The 23,056-nt window shown below is 43.7% G+C and overlaps 2 protein-coding genes across 6 annotated transcripts in view; one reads left to right on the forward strand and one right to left on the reverse strand.

The window, feature by feature from the left end:
- The window catches only part of CNKSR2 (connector enhancer of kinase suppressor of Ras 2), a 206,980-nt gene extending 187,370 nt beyond the window's left edge, over positions 1-19,610 (forward strand). For 3 of the 5 annotated variants that reach the window (XM_063392931.1, XM_063392932.1, XM_063392933.1), the window contains 2 exons: positions 12,853-13,049; positions 16,808-19,610. In XM_063392931.1, the coding sequence (XP_063249001.1) occupies positions 12,853-13,049; positions 16,808-17,023 (413 nt within the window). In that variant the 3' untranslated portion in view covers positions 17,024-19,610. Of the gene's footprint in view, positions 1-1,511; positions 3,670-12,852; positions 13,050-16,807 lie in introns of those variants that run through there. The other 2 variants (XM_063392934.1, XM_063392935.1) reach the window with 2 other exon arrangements.
- Positions 19,611-19,689: 79 nt separating this feature from the next.
- On the reverse strand, positions 19,690-22,886 carry KLHL34 (kelch like family member 34). Its single transcript, XM_063392936.1, has one exon. The coding sequence runs from the start codon at positions 22,355-22,357 to the stop codon at positions 20,570-20,572; it is 1,788 nt and encodes a 595-aa protein (XP_063249006.1). The 5' UTR covers positions 22,358-22,886; the 3' UTR covers positions 19,690-20,569.
- Positions 22,887-23,056: the final 170 nt, after the last annotated feature.

The following is a 23,056-nucleotide window of genomic DNA, read 5'->3' on the forward strand; positions in this document are numbered from 1 at the left end:
TTTTTATTTTGGTTGTGGAATCAGATGGGTTTTTTTATTTTAAACAATAGGTTATGTAAAAGTTTCTCTTAACTGCTATACTTAGAATTTAGTTATATAAACTGTTTTCCTCACACTTCTTCTTCCTCCTCTCCTTGTTGACGCATAGAGTCCCAGGAAATCTCAGCAATAGAGAAGAGGCTGAACTGGGTTTGAGTTCTGTGGAGCATTGCTCACCCTCTGCCTCTCTGAAACTCATTTTCCAATTGCTGCCATGTGTGGAGTAAATGGCACCAATGTTTCCATCTGGGATTCTTTCTACCTTGTGTTTTCTGTCCCTGAGACAACATTTCTTGTCTGCTTTCCAGACCTTTTGTGATACGCTCAAGAATAAAAATGGCAATGCTTGATATTTTCCTTCCTTTCCATCCTATCTTTTGGAAAAAAAAAAATCTCTTTAACAGAGGTTACACAAATCTCAATAGTTAAATTGTAATGAGTTCGTATGTCTTTACATTATGCACAGTTGAACTCTTTCCCACAGTGGTTTGTTGGTTTGTTCTTTTTTAACAACAAAACATCCCCCAGCTTTTCATATCTGGGATTCAAAATGACAATGGATGTTGAGATCCATGGAGTTTCATTTTTAACTACAATTTAGTGTAGTAGGCAGTAGAATAGGGAATGCACTGAGAGCAGCCAGGCTTTTGAAACTGCCTGTGCAGAGACTGCATATCCACACAGAAACTCTTAAGTAAACAATTTAGCTGTATGCTGTTTATTCCACCTCTCTCTTTCTCTTTTCTTTGCTAACACAGGTCCACAAAGATTCTCGAGTTCTCAAGCCCTAGCTTATGGAAGTGTGTAATGTCAGTGTGGTTGCAAAATCACATGATCTCCTAGCTCTGTATCTTATCCTTCACCCAACATTGCACAACGCTGGACTGTCAGCTAGGAGAACGAAAGGAGCCAGATTGTGTTGTGCCACCTCTTTTTCTAGCTCACGCATAAGTTGCCACCAGGATATTTTTCTGTGTTTGTAGCACGTTTGGTGGATTTGGGGCACACTCTTTGCTTCCATTCTCCTCATTCATGTGATCCTTTCCCAGTGCTTCCAAATGAGCTAATGTGTCTTCAACATGGAGAAAACCAACTAAGTTGGTTAGGATGTGTATTGTTCTCTTGTTTTATTTGTGGGTTGTTTGGGGTTTTTTTAATTGGTCTTTGTTCTGTTCTTTTTAAAAACATATCTACAAAAAGAGAATATATAACTTTCTGCCCTAAATACCTCTTTTGCATCAGGGATGGATATTTTAATGGAGTGAGGTGTAATAGCAGAACAGTGCCATGTCTCTGTCCTCACGAGCATAGCTGCATGCAGATTAGAAGGGCTCTGTAGTGCTGCTACTGTATGCCAGATTTGCTATTTGCTCTTGTTTGCATGATAGTATTTCTGATTTACTAATATGATATGGAAATAATGGCACATCACCGATCTTTCAACATATTGTATCACTGCTTTATCATATTAGGCTAATACACTGCGAGAGTTGATAGCACCATGTCAAATGGGAACCACATCTCTTGGCACTGAACCGATGGGACTCAAAGGTTGATAAACTTATCATTAGAGAATTGGCACGACGGAGACTCAACTTCAGCCTCTTGCAAGCGACCTAATGGCCTCCGTTCAGAAAGTCAGTTCTTCTTGAATAACTTTGATGTTTATAACAGAGAACAGACCTGTTAAAGCATAGACAACCACATGCCTGAATATGAGGCCTCCAGGAAGGTGTCAAAGGGCATGGCCAGTCTTTTGAAGAATCCACCCTTTCCACAGTGGGACTAGGCACAAAGTCAGATCCAGTCTACACGGAGCACATTTGCAGAAAATACTGCCCCCCGCATGGGAGAACGGAAGGGGAAGAGGGTCTTGGCAGGGGAAGGGCTTTGATGTCACTCAGTTTTGTTCTGCACACCTCGAGGAGTTAAAGAGGGATTCAGCCATGGTAACTGTAATTTCCTATTGCTTGTACTGAACTCCTGTGAACCCATTCAGGCCAACCAGAGAGAGTCGTGTCATTCAAGCGTGCTTCACATTAGTGAAGGAAGTTTCCTTACTGTGTCATGCTAAACTAAGTGTATTCTGTCAAGTGGAGGTATGTACAGACCTTTCAGAGACTTCCATTTATCTAATGGTTTGTAATGAATTCCCAGAGGGTACACTGGCACTCGTTTGGATGGTGACGGAGAAGATACCTCACGCTGAGATTTATTAGACTCTGCGGTTAAACTCTTCGGTTCCTCTTTATCTTCTAGGACTAAAACATTTGAGTGATGCTGCCTGGCCAAGCAGGCACAAAGTATTCTCTGTATAACACCCAGACTCCAGAGGGCTGTTTTGGGGCCAGTATTTGTCTGGATGTCACTCAAAGTAGATTCAGATATTGTATTTATCATTATGTTCTGAGTCCCCTATGGGTTGATGTTTGCCTCTATCTCTGTGATTAGAATGTGGATTTTCCTTAATATATTTGGCTAAGGGTGTATTGTAATAACGTTAATGCTAATTACTTGATATTTCATACTATCTTACGGGGAGATACTTTTAAAAAATGTATTTTGAAATGTTTTCTTTCTGTTTGCTCAATGTATGGTATTGCATTATGTTAATACCAATAAAATTATATATATATAGTTATATATATATTTCCCTTTTATAAAGAAGTAAATTATGCTTTTTTGCCTCACAAACAGGAAATGTGCAGTGAATAAAATTACATCATTCTGCCTTACAGCAGGTGACAAAGCTTATAATAGTTTTAATATTCTTTTTTGAAAAATAAAAAAAATATAGTATGACATAAACTAGTTGGAAATTCATCAAAATGCATGTTTTATGTTTCTGCTCAATGGGACTGTCACAAAACAGCCTAAATATTTAGCGATGTTGTTTTGGCATCTTTAATTTTTTCTAATCAGAAACATGCACTGTATTGCTATTATTGATTACAAAACTGTACTGTCATAAATTTTTTGCCTGTTGGCCAGATAGACAAATCCACTGAGTTTGTCTATAGGATTTGATTTTAAAATTCAATTTAGTGCTCTTTCCAGTGCTTGGCAAAGGCAGAATTTATTTTTTATATAAGGTTGCCTTTGAAGTACCTGCCTCTGCCAGGAATGATAAATCACTGCTAAGTACATAAAGATTCTGCAACCTGAAGGATATGTGATTAAAGCCTTGTTGGAATGGCCTGCAACCCCAGCCACTCCTTTACATTCTGTCATTAAATTCCATAATTAGTTCGAGGTGAAATGTTTTGGAAATGAATTAGAGAAGCAGAAGCGAGGATGTGACTCAAAAATGTCCTTTGGCTGCCATTTGGGGTTACATTGATGGCTTATTTGCTGCTCGTAGCCAAAGGCCAGCATATATCTGCACTAATGCCTATTAGATTGTCTTCAGCTTCCTCTCTTTCTTTTCCCCACCCTTTCTAACATATTGTATTGAGTATCTTTGTTTTGCAGAGGCATTCAGAAGGGCTGTAATTAGCAGTCCCTGGCATTTAATTGCATACACATTTGTTAAATATTTTTCTGTATGCCTTAAAATAAAGTATAGAAAATGGCAGTAAATGTTTCTTTAATGAAGGCATTTGATTTGTTCATGAAGTCAGGATTTTTTAAAGGTGTTATTTTGGGCTTAATAAAGGAAATAAGCCAGCAAATTTTCAGTCTTGCTTTTGCATAACCATCGTCTGTCAGGGCTGGTGTTCAGTTCCTTTCTCTTGTTCCTTTTGTGGCAAACACATTCTGCCCCATGGGTGGGGAATGCACCTTTCTGCTGTGACCACTCTCATGCCAGTTTTGAGAGCACTTTACGCTGAGGTTCATACCTGTTGACAAGTTCATTCTGACATCTGATGACATGAGTGATGCCTAGAAAAGCCACATGGAATGATTGCATTTCTCTCACTGTCACAGCAATAGCTTTTCTTCTGAAAGGTACTTTGAGCTCTGTGGTGCTTCCAGACCATGGGGGTGTGATGGGCATTCAGCAGCTGATGGGGGGTGCCTAATGTTTGGCAGTTGTGTGCCCTGCATAAATATGATGTAAATCAGGATGTCGCTTAATTAGGTTGGAATCTAATCAGTGCAGCTATCATAATGTGCAATTACAAATCCAATAATGAATTTGAATATCTGAATAAATATGACATCTTCTGGGATAACATTTTGGGAAGTATTTTGGGCCCCTTTCAGAAACGCCCTGGGAGGTGCTTCCCCAGCAGCCCACAGTGAGTTACAGAGGTAACTGAGGCAGAGATTCAGTTAACCTGGCCCGTGCCCACACTGATGTTTTTCCCATGTTGAAAGTAGGATTGCAATTCCTCAGTGATGCATTTTGGAAAACTTCCCTCTGGGTGCTACATTTTCATACAAATCAGCAGCTTGGGGTGCAGCCTGAAGCAGAGTTCATTTTCCAGGTGGGTGTTGCTCACTGGGAACGTGCCCATCTGCTCGGGCTGCCTTTCAGGTAGCAGTCCCACAAACCCTGACAGGCTCTGCTCTTGTGCGAGCGTGACTGGGCCGTGATTCTGGCTGGTGAGTAACGTCGCTGGGTCCCTATCGTTTGTCACTTAACTTGTCACAACTTTGCTTCAACAGCTTAGCTTTGTAAAAACTGTGCTTTCCTCAAGGAGTAATTGCTATATATTACTTGGGAATTATTATTTGTAGGGAACTCCTCATCCTCTTTAAAAGCTACAGAATCCTCACATGTCTAGCAATTTTGCCCAGTTTGCTCCAGCTCCTGGCTTTCCTCCTAAATACTAGTTTTCTGTTGTTTTTGAACTGTAGGCCCCAAGGGGAAGTGTACCATCAAAATGTGATTGGTCTGTTTATTTCACTTCAGCATTGATAGCTTGTTATAAAATTAAACAGCACTTACATCAGCGTGTGGCACAGAAAAACGTCAGGATATCCTATTTCATTGTGTAAAATCCTCCCAGAGAGTCACTAAAATCAGCAGATTAAGGTTGAACTAGTGCCTTCATCAGCAGCTTAATGGGTAGAGCACCTTATCCAAAACCAAGGAAGGATGCAGCTATGACCGTAGTGCAGAAAAGTTCTGCCACTGATCAGAATTCCATGGCTTTGGGAAGCTTTGGAGTGACTTCGTTCCCATGCCCTCTCTGAAATCACAGCCCACCAGTATAACCTCATGAAACAGCAGGACTGTGAGCAGAGAGGGAGCTAGAGATGCTCATTTGAGGTGTGCAAGAGCTGTCAAGAGGCAGCACGAGCTGAAAAAGCTCATTATTCCCTGTGTGTGTCCCCTTCTCACTAACACAGTGACCCATTAGCTGGCACCTGTACTTCACTGCCGAGTGGATGTCGGAAGTGGCTGAATGTTACTGTCACCTCAGCAATGCAGATCTGCACAGAGAGACATCAAGGGTTTTTCCTTACACTCAGTTTAATGTCAGCTGTGTTTAGTAAGCAATGCCAGTTGCATGGAAGGCTGGAGAGATGTGGCTGAGGTGTGTGTGAGACTCAGCAAGACCAGTTCAAGTGTCCTCCCATGAAGCCTGGAGGCTGAACATGCAAACGTGCTCCAGCCTGCCAGCTCACACCACAGCCTGCAGGGCCATGGCAGGGTGCAGGCAGCATGTCCTTCAGACATCCCCAGAAAGGTGACTTCAGCAGAGAGGAGATTCACAGGGATCCACTGGCCCAAAAGGAAAACTGCTAGTGCCACAAGTAGTTCAGAAAAATAATTAGACCTTCAGTGTCACCGCAAAGGCTTGGCAGCTGTTAGGCCTTCCAGAGACTAGGGCTAGATCTTTTAAAAGATGGTACCTACCTGATTCTGATATTGAACTTAGTTCAATTGAACCTTGAACTTAGTTCAAGGGCTATAGTGGAAAATTCCTGAAACACCTTCAGCTATCTATCGTTTGAGAGATGAGTTTTCCACTTCCCTGCACAATTCACTTTACTTCAAGAAACCCAATTTATGCTCATGCGTTGGGTGTAAAACTCTAGCAAGTGCAGGACTCTGTTGTGTTGGTGTTTTCAGTCAGCACCCTCTCCAGGGAGTTTCTTTTTTTGTCTGCAGGTTTACATAATAGGAGAGAATAGAAACTGTCTACAACTATCCTGGTAATTCAAAAATACTCCCACTTTAGAGGAAATGATGGTATAGAATCCAGATTTAATACCTGCATTGAATAAATACAAAAAGAGTAAATACAATGAATACAAAATTTAATGATTCTCCAGCTACTAATATTTCACCAAACACATGGATCAAAGGTTGTTTTTAAACAATGTTCCTCCCTTCCTTGATTCAAGACTTTTGGGAAAATCCTGCACTTACACAGGGACAGAAAGGACAGAGGATTACATGAATCAGAAGAAGGCAGGGAAAGGGAAGCAATACCAGAGAGAAGGGTTGCAAAGACTGGGTATTTACAAGAAGGCCCCATTTTGCTTTTAATTTAGTTTTGGTTCAGCTTGCTTAAACATTCCTTTGATTGTAGAGAACCTTAATATGCTCATGTGTGTATATAGACATATATATAAAAAATATACGTGTGTGTGATGTATATGTGGTGTGTGTGTGGTGTGTGTGTGTGTTTACAGGTGTAATCACATATCCAGTCAGGCCTTGATTTTAAGGTGGCACAGGACACAGCATAGAAGTCTACTTGTATTTCAACGGGGAAATCTGGAAATCTGCCCTATCTTACCCAGAGCAGATGAGTAGGAGCTGTTTCCATGCAGACTTGCATTTTATTGCACCTCCTGCCTGCTGTACCATGCCAGGTTTAAATAGTGTTCCTTCTTCCTTTTCTCAGCAATGAGGGATGTGACTTGTAACATTTTCCTACCAGGAGCTGACTTTCCATATCCCTGTGGCTCGCCCCATACCTGTGCAGGAGCCACAGCTGTGCAGACACCGTCTCCTTTAAGCCTTACATTGATTTCACCACTTTGTTCCTTTCAGCTTGTAGGTGCTGGGGGAAAGGAAATATATAGCTTAATCTGCCAGCCAGCCACCTAAATAGTGTTAAAAATTATTAATTCTTGAATCTTTGTATTAGAAGCATTGGGGTATGGGGTCTCACTCTTGGGCGGTTTGGACTCTTGATGATTAACCCAAACAGCAGCAAAGATGGGTTTAGGCCTTGCACTGAGAAACCAACTGCTTCTTCCAAGGATCTCTTTTCTCCCCTCTGCTGCAACACTGCTAAAATGCACATCCATTTTCCTTTCATCCTTCTACTTTTCCACCTTGTGTCTAGGGAGATCCCTTCAGTCTCCTGACTGTTCCTGGGGTTTACAAGCCCAGCCAGGCTGTTGCACAGCCCTTGTCTGCCTGTTGGCACAGCCTGAACGGGGCTGGAGAGCTTCCCCAGGGTCAGCAGGCATCTGTGCTGCTCCTCCTCCCTGTGAGTGAAACCACTGCAGGCCCAGGCAAGGTTTGATCGTCCCTGGTTTTAGACATGGCACAGAGGACCTGCTGTGGCACAAGAAGGTGACAAATGCATTCTTGCCACCAGGATTATATCAGGTATTAGCATGTGGCAGACCAATGGGTCTGTTCCCAACACAGACACATCAGGGTCAGGAAGGCAAAGAAAAAGCACACAGAGGTTTGTGCACCCAAAGCTGTTTTATCGAACTTGAGACCATTTCCCAGAGGCCTGGGATACTTCTTGTTTTGGGGGAGTATTTACTGCATTTACTGTCACTCACAGAAGGTCTCTGAGACACTTGAGGTAAATGCCTCCCCTGCACAAAAGGTAAAGCAAAAAGGTATGCCTCTCAAATTGGAAGCAAATTATTGGGATTTGGAGGGATAAAATAATGTGGCAGCTGTTTAATAATGTAATTAGTGATGTATTCTAACAAAATTGCCATCTTAATATCCTGAGAAAGCTGAGGTTAGCTGGTTCCTCTGCCAGGGGGAATGAGCTCACCAAAAGGAGTGAAAATGGGAGTTTAAATTTCAGTGAGCCTGGAGATTTCAGTCTGACTGTGCCTTGTTAGCTTCCTGTCACAGACTTTGCAGCAGCTTGGCTTTCTGGGGATTTGCAGAGGCTGGTACTTCTGTTCAAATGCAGGGCTGATTGCAAGGAGAGGAGTGGGCGTGTGTGAGAGGAGTTGCACGGCGAGGGAAAGTGCGTCACCAAGCAGTAAAGGGAGCAAACAGAAACGAGCAGAGTGGGAAAATTCCATCAGGCTGGCAGTGTGTCCGTCAGGCAGGATGAGAAGTCTAAAGGTAACAGGGCTGAGCCTGGGTGGTGTCTGGAGGGCACTGGCAAAGACCAGAGGGGTCCCAGTGAGGAGCTTTGATCCTTGAAAAATATGACCTTGTCAGCAGGGTAAGTGACAAAATTTATTAACTGTCCTTACACAGACAGTTTTGTTCACTCACAGCCCCACCTGGAAGCATGGGCTCCTCCAGTACCTCACTGAAGGATGAAAACCATGCAAATTTGGCAGCTTGGGCTTCAGCAGAAAAGTGAATCACAGAAGTGCAGGGACCTCCACTAAAAACTGCTGGAGGTTATTCCTTGTATGTAAAGCAGATTTATGAGGAGTGTGTGCCCAGAGATTCTCTGTGTCCAGAGAGCAGTGTGTTAGCCAGCTGGGCTGCAGTGGTGACCTTCTGCAGGGTTCTAATTCAGTACCATCTTCCTGAATCATCAGTTTACACGGACCAATCATCTCTCGATCCATGTAAATACCAATGGTAACTTTCTCTCTGGTCACTTTTCACATTAAGTAGCTTATGCTCTTATAATCTTGGTTTATAAAAGGGAAATAATGGAAAGATGAATTGCCTAACAGGGACAGGAGGTGATTACACTTAGTATATCACAGAGCTTGGTGCATGTTCTTTTCAACAAGTGACAACACAGTATGAGAAATCCCACCAGTTTTTCCTGAATGCCAAGAACCCAAACGGTTCCTGACCTGTTGGAGTTTCACCTACTCAGCTGTAGGTGAAACTGTCTCTCTCTCCTGAGGAAATATGGAAGTAGTTAACAAATATTTACTGCATTCTAAGAACTGAGGACTAAGTACAAAAAGTTCAGAAAATTTTCCTATGGAAAGCAGAACAGTGAAAAATAACCACACAACATTTACCAGACAGATGTATTCATTATCTCCAGAACTGAATGCAAATAGCTTTGCATTCACTTGAAGACAACAAGAGTTTCTTTGTTACAAAATTCAGTGCCTGCATATTGTTGCATTTGGAAGATAGGGTTCTCACCAGATTTAGATCCCTTGTGGTGCAGTTTGTGCAGCTTTGTTTCTGCTCCTGAGTTACAGAGCTGTTCAGGCTTGTGTGGGGCAGGGCACAAAATTACAGCTTCAGAGAAGAAACCCTGCATTTCAGCAGTGTGTGGAAGCTGTGACCTGGCAGTGCATTCAGAGAAACAGCAAAGATGCAACCCACGACTCAGCAGCTGAATGAGTGTGAAAAACAACTGCTGTGTTGGCTGCTGCTCCGAGGTCACCTGCAAATCCTATTAGACCACATTTTCTACTTAAACAAAACATTACCAGAGGTCTTATTCTTCCTTAATGAGACAGCCGTGCTGGAATAGCATGACTTGCATACAAATCCACCAATTTTAAGAAAGAAGGTATGTTTCAGGCTCAGCTCTATATCTAACAGAATACTTCAGATGCTTTATGGTGCCAAGGGTTTCACCAACACCTACAGGAAATCAATCAAAGGCTCTAGCAGAAGGCTGAGGGAGGGGAGATGTGTGTGTAATCTCATTCCCACCTACTGAGAGCTGTTGAGAGCAGCAGCACCACCTTCAGCATTTCTCTGGAAAATATGAAGGGCTTGGGATGTGTTTGTGTGACGCCCACCGCCCTCTCCCCCACCATGGGTGAACAAGGCATCTTGCCCTCTTTAGAGCTTCCACAGCCTCAGCAGCAGCAAGGCATTTAAGGGACTTGTTTTTCTTCCCTCCTCTCTCCTCTTTAGGAAATCCTGTCCCCTTTTTGATGTGCTGCTCGTAGTGACATCACCGAGTGACACAGAGTGTGGGGGAGGCAGCCCCAGCCTGTGGAGGTGATGTGCTGAGGTGTTCCAGAGCCCTTCTGTCAGTGTTCTGCTGCCTGTCCCAGCCCCTGTCCTGCCCCCACAGTGCTGTGCCTTTGCTGTGCAGTCTCAGAGCTGTTCCAGTCTGGCTAGAGTAGAGGTGTGGTGTCCATCCTCCCCCCGAGGCCCACGTTGAGCTGTGGGTGCCTGTCCCAGGGTATGAGCCCTGAGGAGCACCAGCCATGCAGATCCCAGGCCAGCAGTGTGGGGAGGGAGGCAGGACAAGCCCCCCTGGCACAGGGTTTGTACTCACAGGGGCCGTGTTGCCATCCAGGTTCATTAAAGGCAATTCTCATTCAGTATTGAACCTTAGGGTTGAACTCAAGTGCTGTATTTTGTGTCAGTGGGGAGTCTGTTTTTTAGGAAGCTTGAAGGCAAGCCTGGATGTGGTGGCTGGTTGCCAATCCAGGCTCTAGATCACTTCGGTAAAGTAGATTTAGATGGTATGGAGACAAAGTGCTGGCCTGCTTCTTCAGCAAGCCATCCTTGTCCTAATCCCCTCAGGATACAACCTTGGCAGTGCTGCTGGGGAAGAGACACCTGAGGAAAGATCTCCTTTGCCTTGCATAGCAAGAGATGAGAGGGAGAGAAACAGGTGTCAAATACTCCTGGGTTTCCCTTTGCCCTTTAGGAAATCATTCCTCTTCCACAGCTGTCAGACTGGTGGACATCAGCATTCAGCAACAGGAACTGATACAGAGATCCCAAACTTCAATCTCATTGCTGCATAGGCTTCTTCAAAAAGTGTAAAAAACAAGACCACAAAATATTTTAACCACTCTCTAATTATTCAGCTACTGAATGTTTTGCCCTTTAGCCCATTAGATGTTTTAGTAAGAAGGGAAATTACAAGAAAGAGAAAAACATCTCATTTCTATTTTATTTCAGTCCTCCCCACCATTAACAGTGATGAACCCAGCTCACCAAGCAGAGTAGCACAGGATGGGATGATTTAGGGAGCTCTGTGCAGACTCAAAATACTTCCATCAATAAGTCTCTGACCCTTCTTCATTTCCATATCTCTTAAAAAATTTTAAAATGTGTGCTTTATAAACAGCTGCCCTCTAAAAGGCTAAAGGAATAAACTGAGAGATGGAGCTAGATTAGTTGCTGATTGCAAAATTCTTGGATTGTATAAAGATCTGTACAAATGCAAACACTTTTTGTGATGGGGTGAGGAGATTTGGGTTTCTGGAGTTCTTGCCTGAGCCTGAGGAGAGTCATTGCCCATAGTATGGGCTAAAATGGGAGATGGCCTCAGGTAGCTCTTGATGGACTAAAAATGTCACTTGTAAACACAAACTGTCTTCTCTCCTGGTGACTGATAAAAAGCCCTCTAATCACCTAAGGACACTGAGGATCTTTATTTAAGGGTGCTTCCGTATGTGCTGAACTTTCAGCCAGTAGAAGTGGCTGTCTTGGAGCAGGGTCAGTCACAGGGTAAAGCTAATGCTTGAAACCAAGAGCTTCTAGGAAAGTCTCTCGAGGACACAGGCACCTTGAACCAGGAAAAAAGGCACCACTGTGACAGCCAGGACTGGCTGGGAGGATCCCAAGGGCTCTGCAAGCAGGAGGCCACGCACAGGCAGTGTCTGGCTGAACCTGTGGTCAGAGTGCAAGGGGCAGCAGGGACAGAGCTAAGGGACACAACTAACACTGGCCCAAGGGCTGCCCTGGCTAATCCTGAGCCCACTCTGCTAATCCTGACTGCATTGGTGCTGCAAAGCTTGCACGGAGTCACGGAAGAGTTTCCTCTGGGGGAAATGTTGTGTGAAAGGTTGAAGTGGTTTGATGTTTTCTCAGTGAAGCATTTCAAATGCTCATATCAGAATAACACTTCATCCCCAGCTTTTGCTTGGTTTTGTTTTTAAAGAAGCAAAACCTTTCTTTTTTTTATTTTTTCTTTTTAAATATTTTAAATGCTTTCAGTAGTAGATAGAACAAATATTTAAATTTAGAACAAATTTTAAACCTATAATAAATACTTCTCATATTTATGTATTTTGATACAGTATATAATAAATATTAATTTTTTTGGAACCAAACTATAATGCAAACAGCTCTTTTCTGGTTTGCCGTGTTGCCAGGTCATGAGTGTGCTCTTATATTTAGTCTCTAGTCTGCTGTTGAGCCTTCAGGTAATAATCAAGTAACAGATTAGCATAAGTGACAGCGTTGCTGACTATTGAACAGCACTTCTGAGTTTAAAAAATAAGAGACAAAAATAAATGGGCTTTCCTAGGAAGGAAAAGGACATGTCATTCCAGAGCCACCATGGCATGTTCTTGAGTGCTGTTATCAGCACTTTCAGTCCCAGATGTGATCCCTGGTGGGTTCCTCAGCAGGGTGCTTCCAGGGCTTCCTCTCCTTGTAACAAGGAAGTCACCAGAACCATATAACTGCAATATCAGAAATCTCATCTCTGCTAGTAAGCCACTCAAATATTACGGCACCTTGCGCTGTTTCTTTTTCCCTCTTTCTCTGCGTGTCAAGGTTTTACATTCTTGGAGGTTTTTTTCCCTTTCTTCTGAAGGCAGTAGCAAGGAGGAGCAGTCACAGCACTCTTTTCTGGAACTTAGGGGGTGTGAAATATTCTCTTTATAGTCTAGTTAAACCTGTTAAACATTTCGCAAAGGTTTATGCTAGGTCTTCATGTAATCACATTAATGATACATTGTTGCTTTCTCTATTTCTTCCTCCTTTTTTTTATTTTCCCCTTTGTCTCATTACAGTTGAAACTATAGAGGAAAAAACAGCAGACTCCTTGCAAGATTTGTACAGAGCCTTGGAGCAGGCCAGCCTGTCTCCTTTAGGAGAACACCGGATTTCCACTAAGCTGGAGTATAAGAAATCTTTTATAAAGAGATGTAGCGATCCAGTAGTCAATGAAAAACTGCACCAGCTGCGAATTCTGAAAAGCACTTTAAAGGTGAGATAAAACAGGGAGGAAAAATCCTGCCCCAGGGTTGGATGGGGCTGTACTGTAATCAGAGATTGTGTGCAGCTGGAGTCCAGGCTGAGCCCAGTGTGCCAACAAGGGAGACATGGGGAAGCGCTGCTTGAAAAGCAGGGAAAAATGTGCCTGGGAGAGAAGTCAAAGTGAGGGGATCAGTTTTAATTTCTTTATTTTCTTGTATTTAATCTCAGTCAGCTGCTCCTCCTCTAGCCAGTTTAAGAGAAGTTGACACCAAATTATTGGAGGAAACCTAAACCCCTTTTTTGTTCCTCAGCGTTTTTGTTTACCAAAACACATTCACTTTGTAATTGCCAAAGTCTAAAGTTAAACAAAGCCAGCCTTTAGAAGGGAACAGTATCTCTTGCAACACTTGACTGTTTTCTAATTGATGAGCTTGTCCAGGAGGAAACTGTGTGCTTGTTTTCTGTGTAAACTGATAGGAACATTGTATTTATTCAATAAGATTGATTAAATAAGTAGATAGTGATAAGGATAGATTTGAAAAATTTTACGGTAATTTTAAATGTACCACAGCTCATTTAACCTCCTTGTCAGCTTCCTTTGTTTGTTACAGCAGTTTCAGTTCTGTCTTGATAGAGATTTCAGCAAACAATATGCTGGATTTCCTCAGGGACCCTGTTAACTATATTAAATTACCACATTTTAAGTCGCCAGATAATTGTACAGTGCATTTTGTAACAGCTTTCATCAAAGAGGGCTTTATCAACATTAATTAATTTAGTTTTCTATCACCTAGAGAAGCATTTAAGCAATATTCCTTTCATGCTGTGGGGCTCCCATCCTGAAAAAAAATCCTACAGATGCTTAACTTTCTGTACTGTATCATCTCATTGAAAGCAACTTGCATTATTGTCTTGGCGTGCGAGTCTTCGCAGGATTGAAGGCTGGCAAAAACGGGCAACATTCACAGCTGTCCATGACTTCTACAAGCATGAGAAAATGAAACAAAATCACAGTGTTCTCACACACATGGGGATGGCAGGAGGTTCACGCTGTAGCTGTGGTTTTGTACCACAGTGGGGTCACACAGCACAGCTGTGGTTCAGCATCAGCAGCCTCCTACTGTGCTGGATTGTCTCTTTTGTTAGTGGTTATTGATACCTGAGATACATTATACCAATGGCTTCCTGCAAATGAAGTTCCTTTCCTTCAGGGAAGTCCAAAAAACAGGACAGCCTCTTGATCCAGCAGGTCCCTATTTCTGTGCTTCTCTGGAATTTCTTTCCTTTGGACCAAGCAAACACAATTTTTTCATTCTCTGTCCATGGGTCGTATTTTTAAGCCTGTCAGCACTCTTGTTTGGACTGTGATTGGTCTAAATCATTCTTACATACTTGAGACTAGTAATGGAAAATGCAATGGCAACAAGGAGCAAAGACAGCTGATGGTTGTTTCCTGCATAGAGCAGCAGTGTAGAGTGACATAGGCTTGGTTTGCTGTGACATTGTGGTAACTTGTGACTGGCTGCATTACAGCCCTGAGCTCCTCCTCTGTCATACTACTGGCAATTGTTTCAACCAGTGGTTTCAACCAACTACTGCTATTACCTAATCAATTAGTCTTTCTTTTTATCAGCGCCTTTGATTTCTCCTTCCTGAATGCAGCTAATTGCACCAGCCTGTTGGTACTGATGTTCTGAACTCTTCTTGAATTTTATCCTCATAATAGTATCCAGAGAAAGTCCTCCAAACTGCTTCTAGCTCTTGATGTCCCATCTTCTAAGTCATCAATGAACGACCCCTGTGCTCTCTTTCTTGTGAAAACACAAAATCATTCTCCTACAATTGAGTATGAGCCGCCTGGCTGGTAGTGCAGAGGTGTGGGAACAGCCACAATCTGTGAGAAATAAGTTTTGGAAGCTCAAGCAGAGATCTGGTGATCAGGAGTTCCCATTGTTTCTTTTCCGCAGCTTGTTCTCAGCTTGGTCTGTCTTTCTGGAAATGAGTATTTTAGCAGGTAGTGTTAATTTGCTATTGTTTGCCCAGCAATGAAAGCACTGCTTATGGAAGATGTCTCTGACCCTTCTGATCTGCCCCATCATACACAGCTTGGTATTTCCCCTTGCCGTGCTACCCAGAAAGATTTAACATACTCATGGTACAGACATGGAAAATGTGAGTTAGCCGTGAGGAGTGTGAAATCCATCTCGTGGTTGCAGGGGGGGATTGCTGCTGGCCATTCCTGTGCTGAGGAGCAGTGCTGGAAACCTGTGTTAGCCGTGTTCCCAAGGGTTCTGGCTGTGGAAGCTGGATTATCCAGCTGGATTATCCACTCACAACAAGCGAGAGTGGCTGTGGGTACAGCTGAGGCTTACTGTGACCCTCAGCTCCGTGAACCCATCCCCAGAGAGGGAGCACGGTGCAGTCACTTCCCTGCCTCCATGGTGCATAAGGAGGTGCCAATAGCTCTATTTTCCCTTTTTCTGCCTTCTCTTTGCCATGTCAGAGGTAGGAAGAGGTTGCAGCCAGCCAGCCATGGCATGCAGTAGCTCTGTAGTGAAGGTGAGTTGTGATTCCCGGGGGACTCCCTGCACAAGGTTGGCAGTGCAGAGCTCAGGTGATTCCAGGGGACTCCCTGCACAAGCCTTGGCAGTGCAGAGCTCCAGTGATTCCCAGGGGACTCCCTGCACAAGGTTGGCAGTGCAGAGCTCAGGTGATTCCAGGGGACTCCCTGCACAAGCCTTGGCAGTGCAGAGGTCCAGTGATTCCCAGGGGACTCCCTGCACAAGCCTTGGCAGTGCAGAGCTCCAGTGATTCCCAGGGGACTCCCTGCACAAGCCTGGGCAGTGCAGAGCTCAGGTGATTCCAGGGGACTCCCTGCACAAGCCTGGGCAGTGCAGAGCTCCAGTGATTCCCAGGGGACTCCCTGCACAAGCCTTGGCAGTGCAGAGCTCCAGTGATTCCCAGGGGACTCCCTGCACAAGCCTTGGCAGTGCAGAGCTCCAGTGATTCCCAGGGGACTCCCTGCACAAGCCTGGGCAGTGCAGAGCTCAGGTGATTCCAGGGGACTCCCTGCACAAGCCTGGGCAGTGCAGAGCTCAGGTGATTCCAGGGGACTCCCTGCACAAGCCTGGGCAGTGCAGAGCTCCAGTGATTCCCAGGGGACTCCCTGCACAAGCCTTGGCAGTGCAGAGCTCAGGTGATTCCAGGGGACTCCCTGCACAAGCCTGGGCAGTGCAGAGCTCCAGTGATTCCCAGGGGACTCCCTGCACAAGCCTTGGCAGTGCAGAGCTCAGGGACCCTATGACAAGCCTGGCAGAGAGGCGGGAGGCCCTGTGTGTGTGTCTGTGACCCACACTGCCACGCAGTATTCCTGATCAAGAGCAAACAGATGGCACTTTGTTGTGTGAAACCCACCCTGAGAAATGCAAGCAGCTAATAGTAAACAGTACAGGGCTTGCTTTTTGTGGGGCTGGACAAGGGGGCAGGTGGGGGAATAGGAACTCTTACGGAGGGTTCTGGACAAGGTGAGGGAAGCCCAAGTCCCACAGGGCAATGTGTGACACTCACTCCTGTTTGGGAGTGCTCACAGAGCAGACAGTCCCTGTGCTTTCAGGGACAGTCCCTGTGCTTTCAGGGACAGTCCCTGTGCTTTCAGGGACTCTGAGACTTGTCTTGGTACCCCCCATCCTCTCCTTCCACCCACGTGAGGGATGTTGCCAGTGACTCATCGCTTGCATTAACTCTTTGCTTGTTCCTTTTCTCCCACAGGCCAGGGAAGGAGAAGTAGCCATTATAGATAAAATTCTGGATAATCCAGCCTTGACGTCTAGAGACTTTCAAGAATGGAAACAAATGTACCTTGATCTCTTCATGAACGTCTATGAAGGCAGCCCCCCGAGGGACTCTGTTAATGGCTCGTCTGAGGTGGAAGCACTTATAGCCTCGTTAGCACACACTCACTCTTACATAGAAACACATGTATAAAAGTCTCTCTTTTCGTCCATTTGCTACACTCCAGCCCTTCACTTAAGTGCATAAAGTAGTTTTTATATCAATATGAGAGCTCTAGTAAATTATATTTTAATGTTACTCAGCTGTGTGAAACCTTCAATGGTCAACGATACCACTTCTTTAATGAGGATTTGTATATTTTATATGCTACCAATGCTCTGCTTGTGTTTACCTTCTGTGAATTAAAAACATGATCTTTAGCTATTGAAGAAAAGGATTTAAATGCATTTTTGGAAGACTGTGGCCTTCATGCAGGAAGTTCCACACGCTAAAGCTTTTGTTATCAAAAGTCAGTTTTACAATGATATTTTATATTATATAATTCCAGTATTGCATTGCATTTTTGGAGTGCGGGTACTGTTTTGGTGGTGGGAGAAAACCAATTTTTATATTTCATGAGAAACTCTAGGAGTTTTCTTAAATACCAGGGAAAAAGTGTAATGCAGTAGTTGTGTGTCAGTTTTGTCAAACACATAAAAGGTTGAAAATTGGCAGACAAAAAAATGACTAATGTGAATTTAAGAGTCAAAAGGTTAGGTCTTATTTTCTTGTGCTTTTTTAAGGCCTGTTGCTAAGGTTTACTACCAGTGCAAAGGAACGCTGGTTTGTATTATAATTAAGACCAAATTGTGTGTTGTCTCTTAATCACATTAGGTTGATTTAAAAAAATAGTCATGGTACTGTGATTGATGATGCTTTTGCACTGAAGGTATCAGTATAATGCACAGATTTTGCAAAAGAGAAAATGTAGACTTTCAACATCCTTGGTAGCAGCGTCTCTTTAGCCCAGAACAGCAGCAGTGGAAAAGGTTTCCAGTGAAATGCCTCAAATCTGAGATGCTTTGAAGATTCCCACAATAGAAAAGGAGTGAATAGGATTTTTCAAGTAGTTTCCTATGTGTTTCCTTAGCTGTGAAATTTGGCTGTATTGTATGCAGGGATAATATGCGATGAGAGCAGAAATGAGCACAGAACCTGAAAAATAACCAAGGAGTAAAAAAGCCTGTGGTTTGCTTTTGAAGGGGAAGGGACGTCTCTGGGCTCCGCAGAGTTCACAAGCCAATTAAAATGTTTTACACTTCCATGAGATTTGTTATCTGCTGAAGACAACCCAGTGAATATGAGGGGAAATAGCTCCTTAGAGTTAGGCACATGCCTGAAATAAAAGTGGGAGGGAACTCTTAAATCATATATTTACTCTTTATGGGCTTAGTTTAGAAAAATGTTAAGAGCATGACAAAATATTTCTGCTGCTCTTCAGTATTTTGCTGCTTAAGTTAGGACTCATGACATGATTTAATAATGCTCATGTGGAAAGGAAAAGCTTCCTTAATACTTTAGTGAGTTGTACTCTTAACCAACTTGAGACTATTGCCTGTACAGCTCAGTGAATGTACTTTAAACTTTATGAACTCTGATATTTCCTGGCAGTTATATCCATGAAAGGATGAAGGAAAGAATGGACAGATTTATTTTCTCTCTCCTTTTTCTCTTTCTTTCTCTCTTTCTCTTTCTTTCTCTTTCTCTCTTTCTCTCTCTCTTTCTCTCTCTCTTTCTTCTCTTTCTTTCTCTCTTTCTCTCTTTCTCTCTCCGCTTTTTCTCTCTTTCTCCCCTTTTTCTCTTTTTCTTTCTTTTCCTCTTTATGCCCCTTGTTTTCTATCTTGTTACTGCATTTGGATTGCAAATGTTCTGCAGATTTTGCACAACTGTACAGAAGAGTGGCCTTTCTGTAGCCCATTTTCAGTGATCCTATATTCAAGTTGTATGGATGACAAATCATGTATTGACATTTGTATAGAATTCTGGATCCAGTGTAAGATTTGTACTATTAGAAGAATATTGTTTGTATAAACTGGACATTTATTTACTGCATGGGTACCGACTTGTATATTAAATTTGTGAGGTTTTTGTAAATTTCTCTTAAAAAATGCTTGACTTGAAATGGATTGTGCTATTGTTCCAAGCATTTAGATTCTCTTGCTATTGTTTTACTGGACCAAAAGTAAATATATTCATATGAAAAACTCTTTATATCTGATGGATGTATATGCACATTGTGTAGGTGATTCCTTGTCAAAACCAAGGCAGTTCAGAAGACTTAGATCTGTTGCTATGCAACAGCCATTCTGCCTGCACTTTACATTAGTAAAGTTAGCTTGATTGCTTTAAAGGTGAAAATTAAACATTACAGTTTTTTAAGCTAGTCTAGTGACAAAGAACATGTGTCCTCTCCATTGTGCTGCCTTCTTTTAAGACTATTAAATGTTCTTCTATATATATTTTTATTGTATTAACTCTCAGCCTAGAAAGGGAACACTGTAAAATGAAGTACAATAAATTTAGCTTTTAAATGAACATTTATGGCTCAAGATTCACTTTAGTCCATACCAGATTGATTCTGTGGCATCTGACAATTTTGTCTGCATTTCACATATCCATGTATCTTAAAGTATCCCTGTGTGACTTCAAATGCTGCCAGTGTGGCCAAAAGGGAGTGACACTATTACTGATTTGTATGTAGGCAGACACTGAGTAAAGACTTCTGAAAACCTTCAGTTACCTCCCTCCCTTTTGTACTCTTTGATGAAAGTAAACCTCTTTTGACTGCAGGGTTCTCTCATGTAGCAGTTCAACAGCAATGAAGCATTTTACCCTTATGAACAGGTGTGATAAAACAGCATATGGTGCCAAAGTAAATGCCAAGGCATCGGTAACAGGTTGTTACTCCTGTAAGAAGCTTCTTGGAGGCTAATGATAAGGATACCCTTCAGCTCTGGCCAGCTAAGCTAACACAGGGTTTGGATACAGAAGAAATGTACATCAACATTACTGTGCGTCTTTAAAATAACAGAAAATAAACATCTGGAAGGTGTTCTACGATAAAGGCCACTGAGAGAGAAATGGCTTCTATCAAACACTGTTTTAACTTTCAGCTGTAGCTGAGCCTACACAGTGAAAAGTCCAGGCTGTCTGTCCAGTAATTTCATGCTGGTTAGCTAAGACATTCTTGCCTAGTACATAGTATATCAAATAATACCTTTCTCTTGGCAATATTGGGTACTAATTATTGTAGGCATCAATTTTCTAGTCTTTATACAGCTCTCTTTCCTTTTGCTTAGCCATAGCATAGAAACTCAATAGCACTTACCAGCTGGGAAAATCACCTCTGATTAAGAAAACAGAAAAGATGGATTATATTTTTAAATATTTGAAAAATGGGACTTGCAACACTTACTAATTGCTATCTAGGTATTATCCAAAAGTCAAGGATTACAATGCTCACGCATCGCCTCTAAACGTGCTAGTTGCTACATCCTTGCTCAGTGAGATCAGCTTCCAGTTTTATAAACCCTACATGTGTTTCCTGTGCTGGAGCCAGATTTTCTTGTCTGTTTGAACCAAGCATTTGGCTTATCCAAGCAAAACTTCCACTCTCACATTCAGTGCCACTGCAGTTTTCTCCTCCAGGCCGGCGCTGCTCGCTCCTCTCCTGGGATGGATATTCCTCAGCATGGGAGCTCAGCAGCTGGGCAGCTTCTTCTGCGGGCTGTCGCCGTCCTGCTCCTCGGCCACCTCGGCGAGCTGCAGCACGGCGCACTGCAGCCCGCACCACGGCAGGGGGGCCTTGCAGATCTCCTCCCAGCCGTCGTTGTCAATGTCGTAGCCAACCACATCTTGCGTGGAGACCTCCAGAGAGTTCTGCCATTTCTTTCCCCCGATCAGAAGAGCTGTTTCCTCCACCACTGCCAGGCCGTAGGAGAATCGATCGTAGACCAGTGGTCTTAACCGAGTCCATTGGTTTTGATCCGGGTCATACCTTTCTATCTCAGAGAAGGGTTCATATAATCCCAGAAAGGTGAATATGGATCCCCTGATTGTTGCCATTTGATGCCCAAACCGAGCAATGCTCATCGGGGCGCGTTTCACCCACTGCCTTTCAAGTGAGCTCAGAGAATAAACGTCATTGCTTGTGCTGGCTGGGGCCGAGCACTTGCCCCCGGAGATGTATATGGTGTTCTTGCAAACGGCACTGGCATGGCCATGTATCCTGCATGGCAATTCCCTGGCCTTCGTCCATCTATCCCTGCTGATGTCATAGACTTCCACAGATGAATGCAGCGACCCGTCCTCACCCCTTCCACCAATGGCAAAGATGTCCTTGCCTAGGACACAGCAAGTAAACTGGCATCTCTTTTCCAGCATGCCCGTGATTTGGGTCCACGTGTTAAACCTTGGATCGTACCGATGGACCTTGTTGGTAACCAATAAGGTCTTGCCGATTTTAGCATCACCCAGGGCACCACTTTGTATTTCCCCACCCAGGACATAGAGGAAGTTCCCCACCACACACACGCTGTGGTTCTGCACCCTGTCCTGCAGCTGCGTGAGGGTTCGCCATTTGTGGTTGTAAACATCAAAGGCCACCACCTCGGTGACCAGCCCCTCGCTTGCCGTGCCTCCCCCCAGCAGAATGATCCGAGTTTTCTGGTTCCTCAGTGTGGTGGACTTATCCTGCAGGACAGGCTGCTTGAATACAGATGTGTGATAATTTATTGCTTTTATGATCAAGCACTTAATACCTGCTGAGAGGGACACTTCTGACTGTGTGTAGGTTTTTCTCAGCTCTTCCACTGGGATGAGACCATATCTTATGTGTTCTAAAAGGCTATTTGCATGATCCAGCCTGGATTTATCCTGCTTCAACCACAGCAGGACAAGATTCAACAGACGGCATTCTTCCACCATGGGGAGATCTGGTGATTGAATCACTGCTAGCAAAGACCTGAAGTTCAGCTCAAGAAGTCCTGACAAATCCAAGTCCAGCAGCTTCCAGACATTTTTGATAATGTATTTTTCTGTGGCTGCTAGGGCATCTGGCAGGTAGAACTTCCTGGCCACGTTGGCAGAGAAGCAGCAGTTTTCCAAGGCAAGATTGTTCACTAAGTACTGATTGCACAAGCCAACAGCATCGGTCACTTGCAAGTAGCTTGCAGCTTCCAAGGTATCCTCCAGGCTTTCAAAGGAAAGGGGCAGAAAGGATGTGTAAATGAAATCCAGGATGTGCTGGAGCCCGGTGGGTGAGACTACTTGTAGGTGAATGACACTGGCTTTAGACTCTTGGGTATAATTTTTGAACATGGCTCGGAAGTAGTCGCTGGAACATGCCAACAAGGACTTGTGTGCAGGAAACTCGTTTTCTTTCACTTTTAGCAAAATATCACAGAGAAAGCCCTCTGATCTCAGGCTCTGGTACTGGGCGAGCACGGCGGTGCAGTGTGCTTTGCAGTAGGACAGGAAGTAGCTCATGGCAGACAATGCAATGCTTTCCCCTTGAGCTATTAGAGCTAAAATGCAATTAGATACTGAAACAGCTGCCTTACTCAACAGCCATTGCTTGAATGCCCAGCAGACCTCCAGCTGTTAGAGAAAAGCCCAACCCAAACAAAACAAGTCAGTCTCTTGCCTGGCATAGGGGGACAGTTAGTAGATTTGTAGCGAATTCAATTCATTCCTTTATAGAAAAAATAGCTGAATGTCATATCAACTGTAGGATGCTTACTTTTCTTGCCTCCGCAAGTTGCACAAGGATGAAGAGTCCACAGTTGTGCCGAGCATTTGCTTGGCTGGCCATCAGGTGACAGATGAGGGAGCCAGATGACAATCCCAACAAATGGCCCTTGGTGTCTGCTCAGCCGTCGCCCCCAGCCCTTCTTGCTCCACGGGCAGATCAAAGGGATCCTCTCGGGCTGCCAGCGCGTGGCTCTGAGCAGACACAGATGAGAAGAGAGCGCTGACTTTTCTCCTCGATTGTGTTTTGAACTCCGGTCAGTGTAGACGTCACCACCCCTGGGCCAGCAGCCCCTTTCCGTCCTCTTTCCGCACGGTCTGGGAAGCCTCAGCCGAGGATCAAATCAGCGCGCAGGGATTATTACGGGGAGGTTTTCTGAGCCCATAAATCTTTCCCCGGCAGCCACTAAGACAACCAAAATACCGTGATTAGTCACT

This window comes from Prinia subflava, chromosome 3 (assembly GCF_021018805.1).
Source record: "Prinia subflava isolate CZ2003 ecotype Zambia chromosome 3, Cam_Psub_1.2, whole genome shotgun sequence".
In the NCBI taxonomy this organism is placed as follows: domain Eukaryota; kingdom Metazoa; phylum Chordata; class Aves; order Passeriformes; family Cisticolidae; genus Prinia; species Prinia subflava.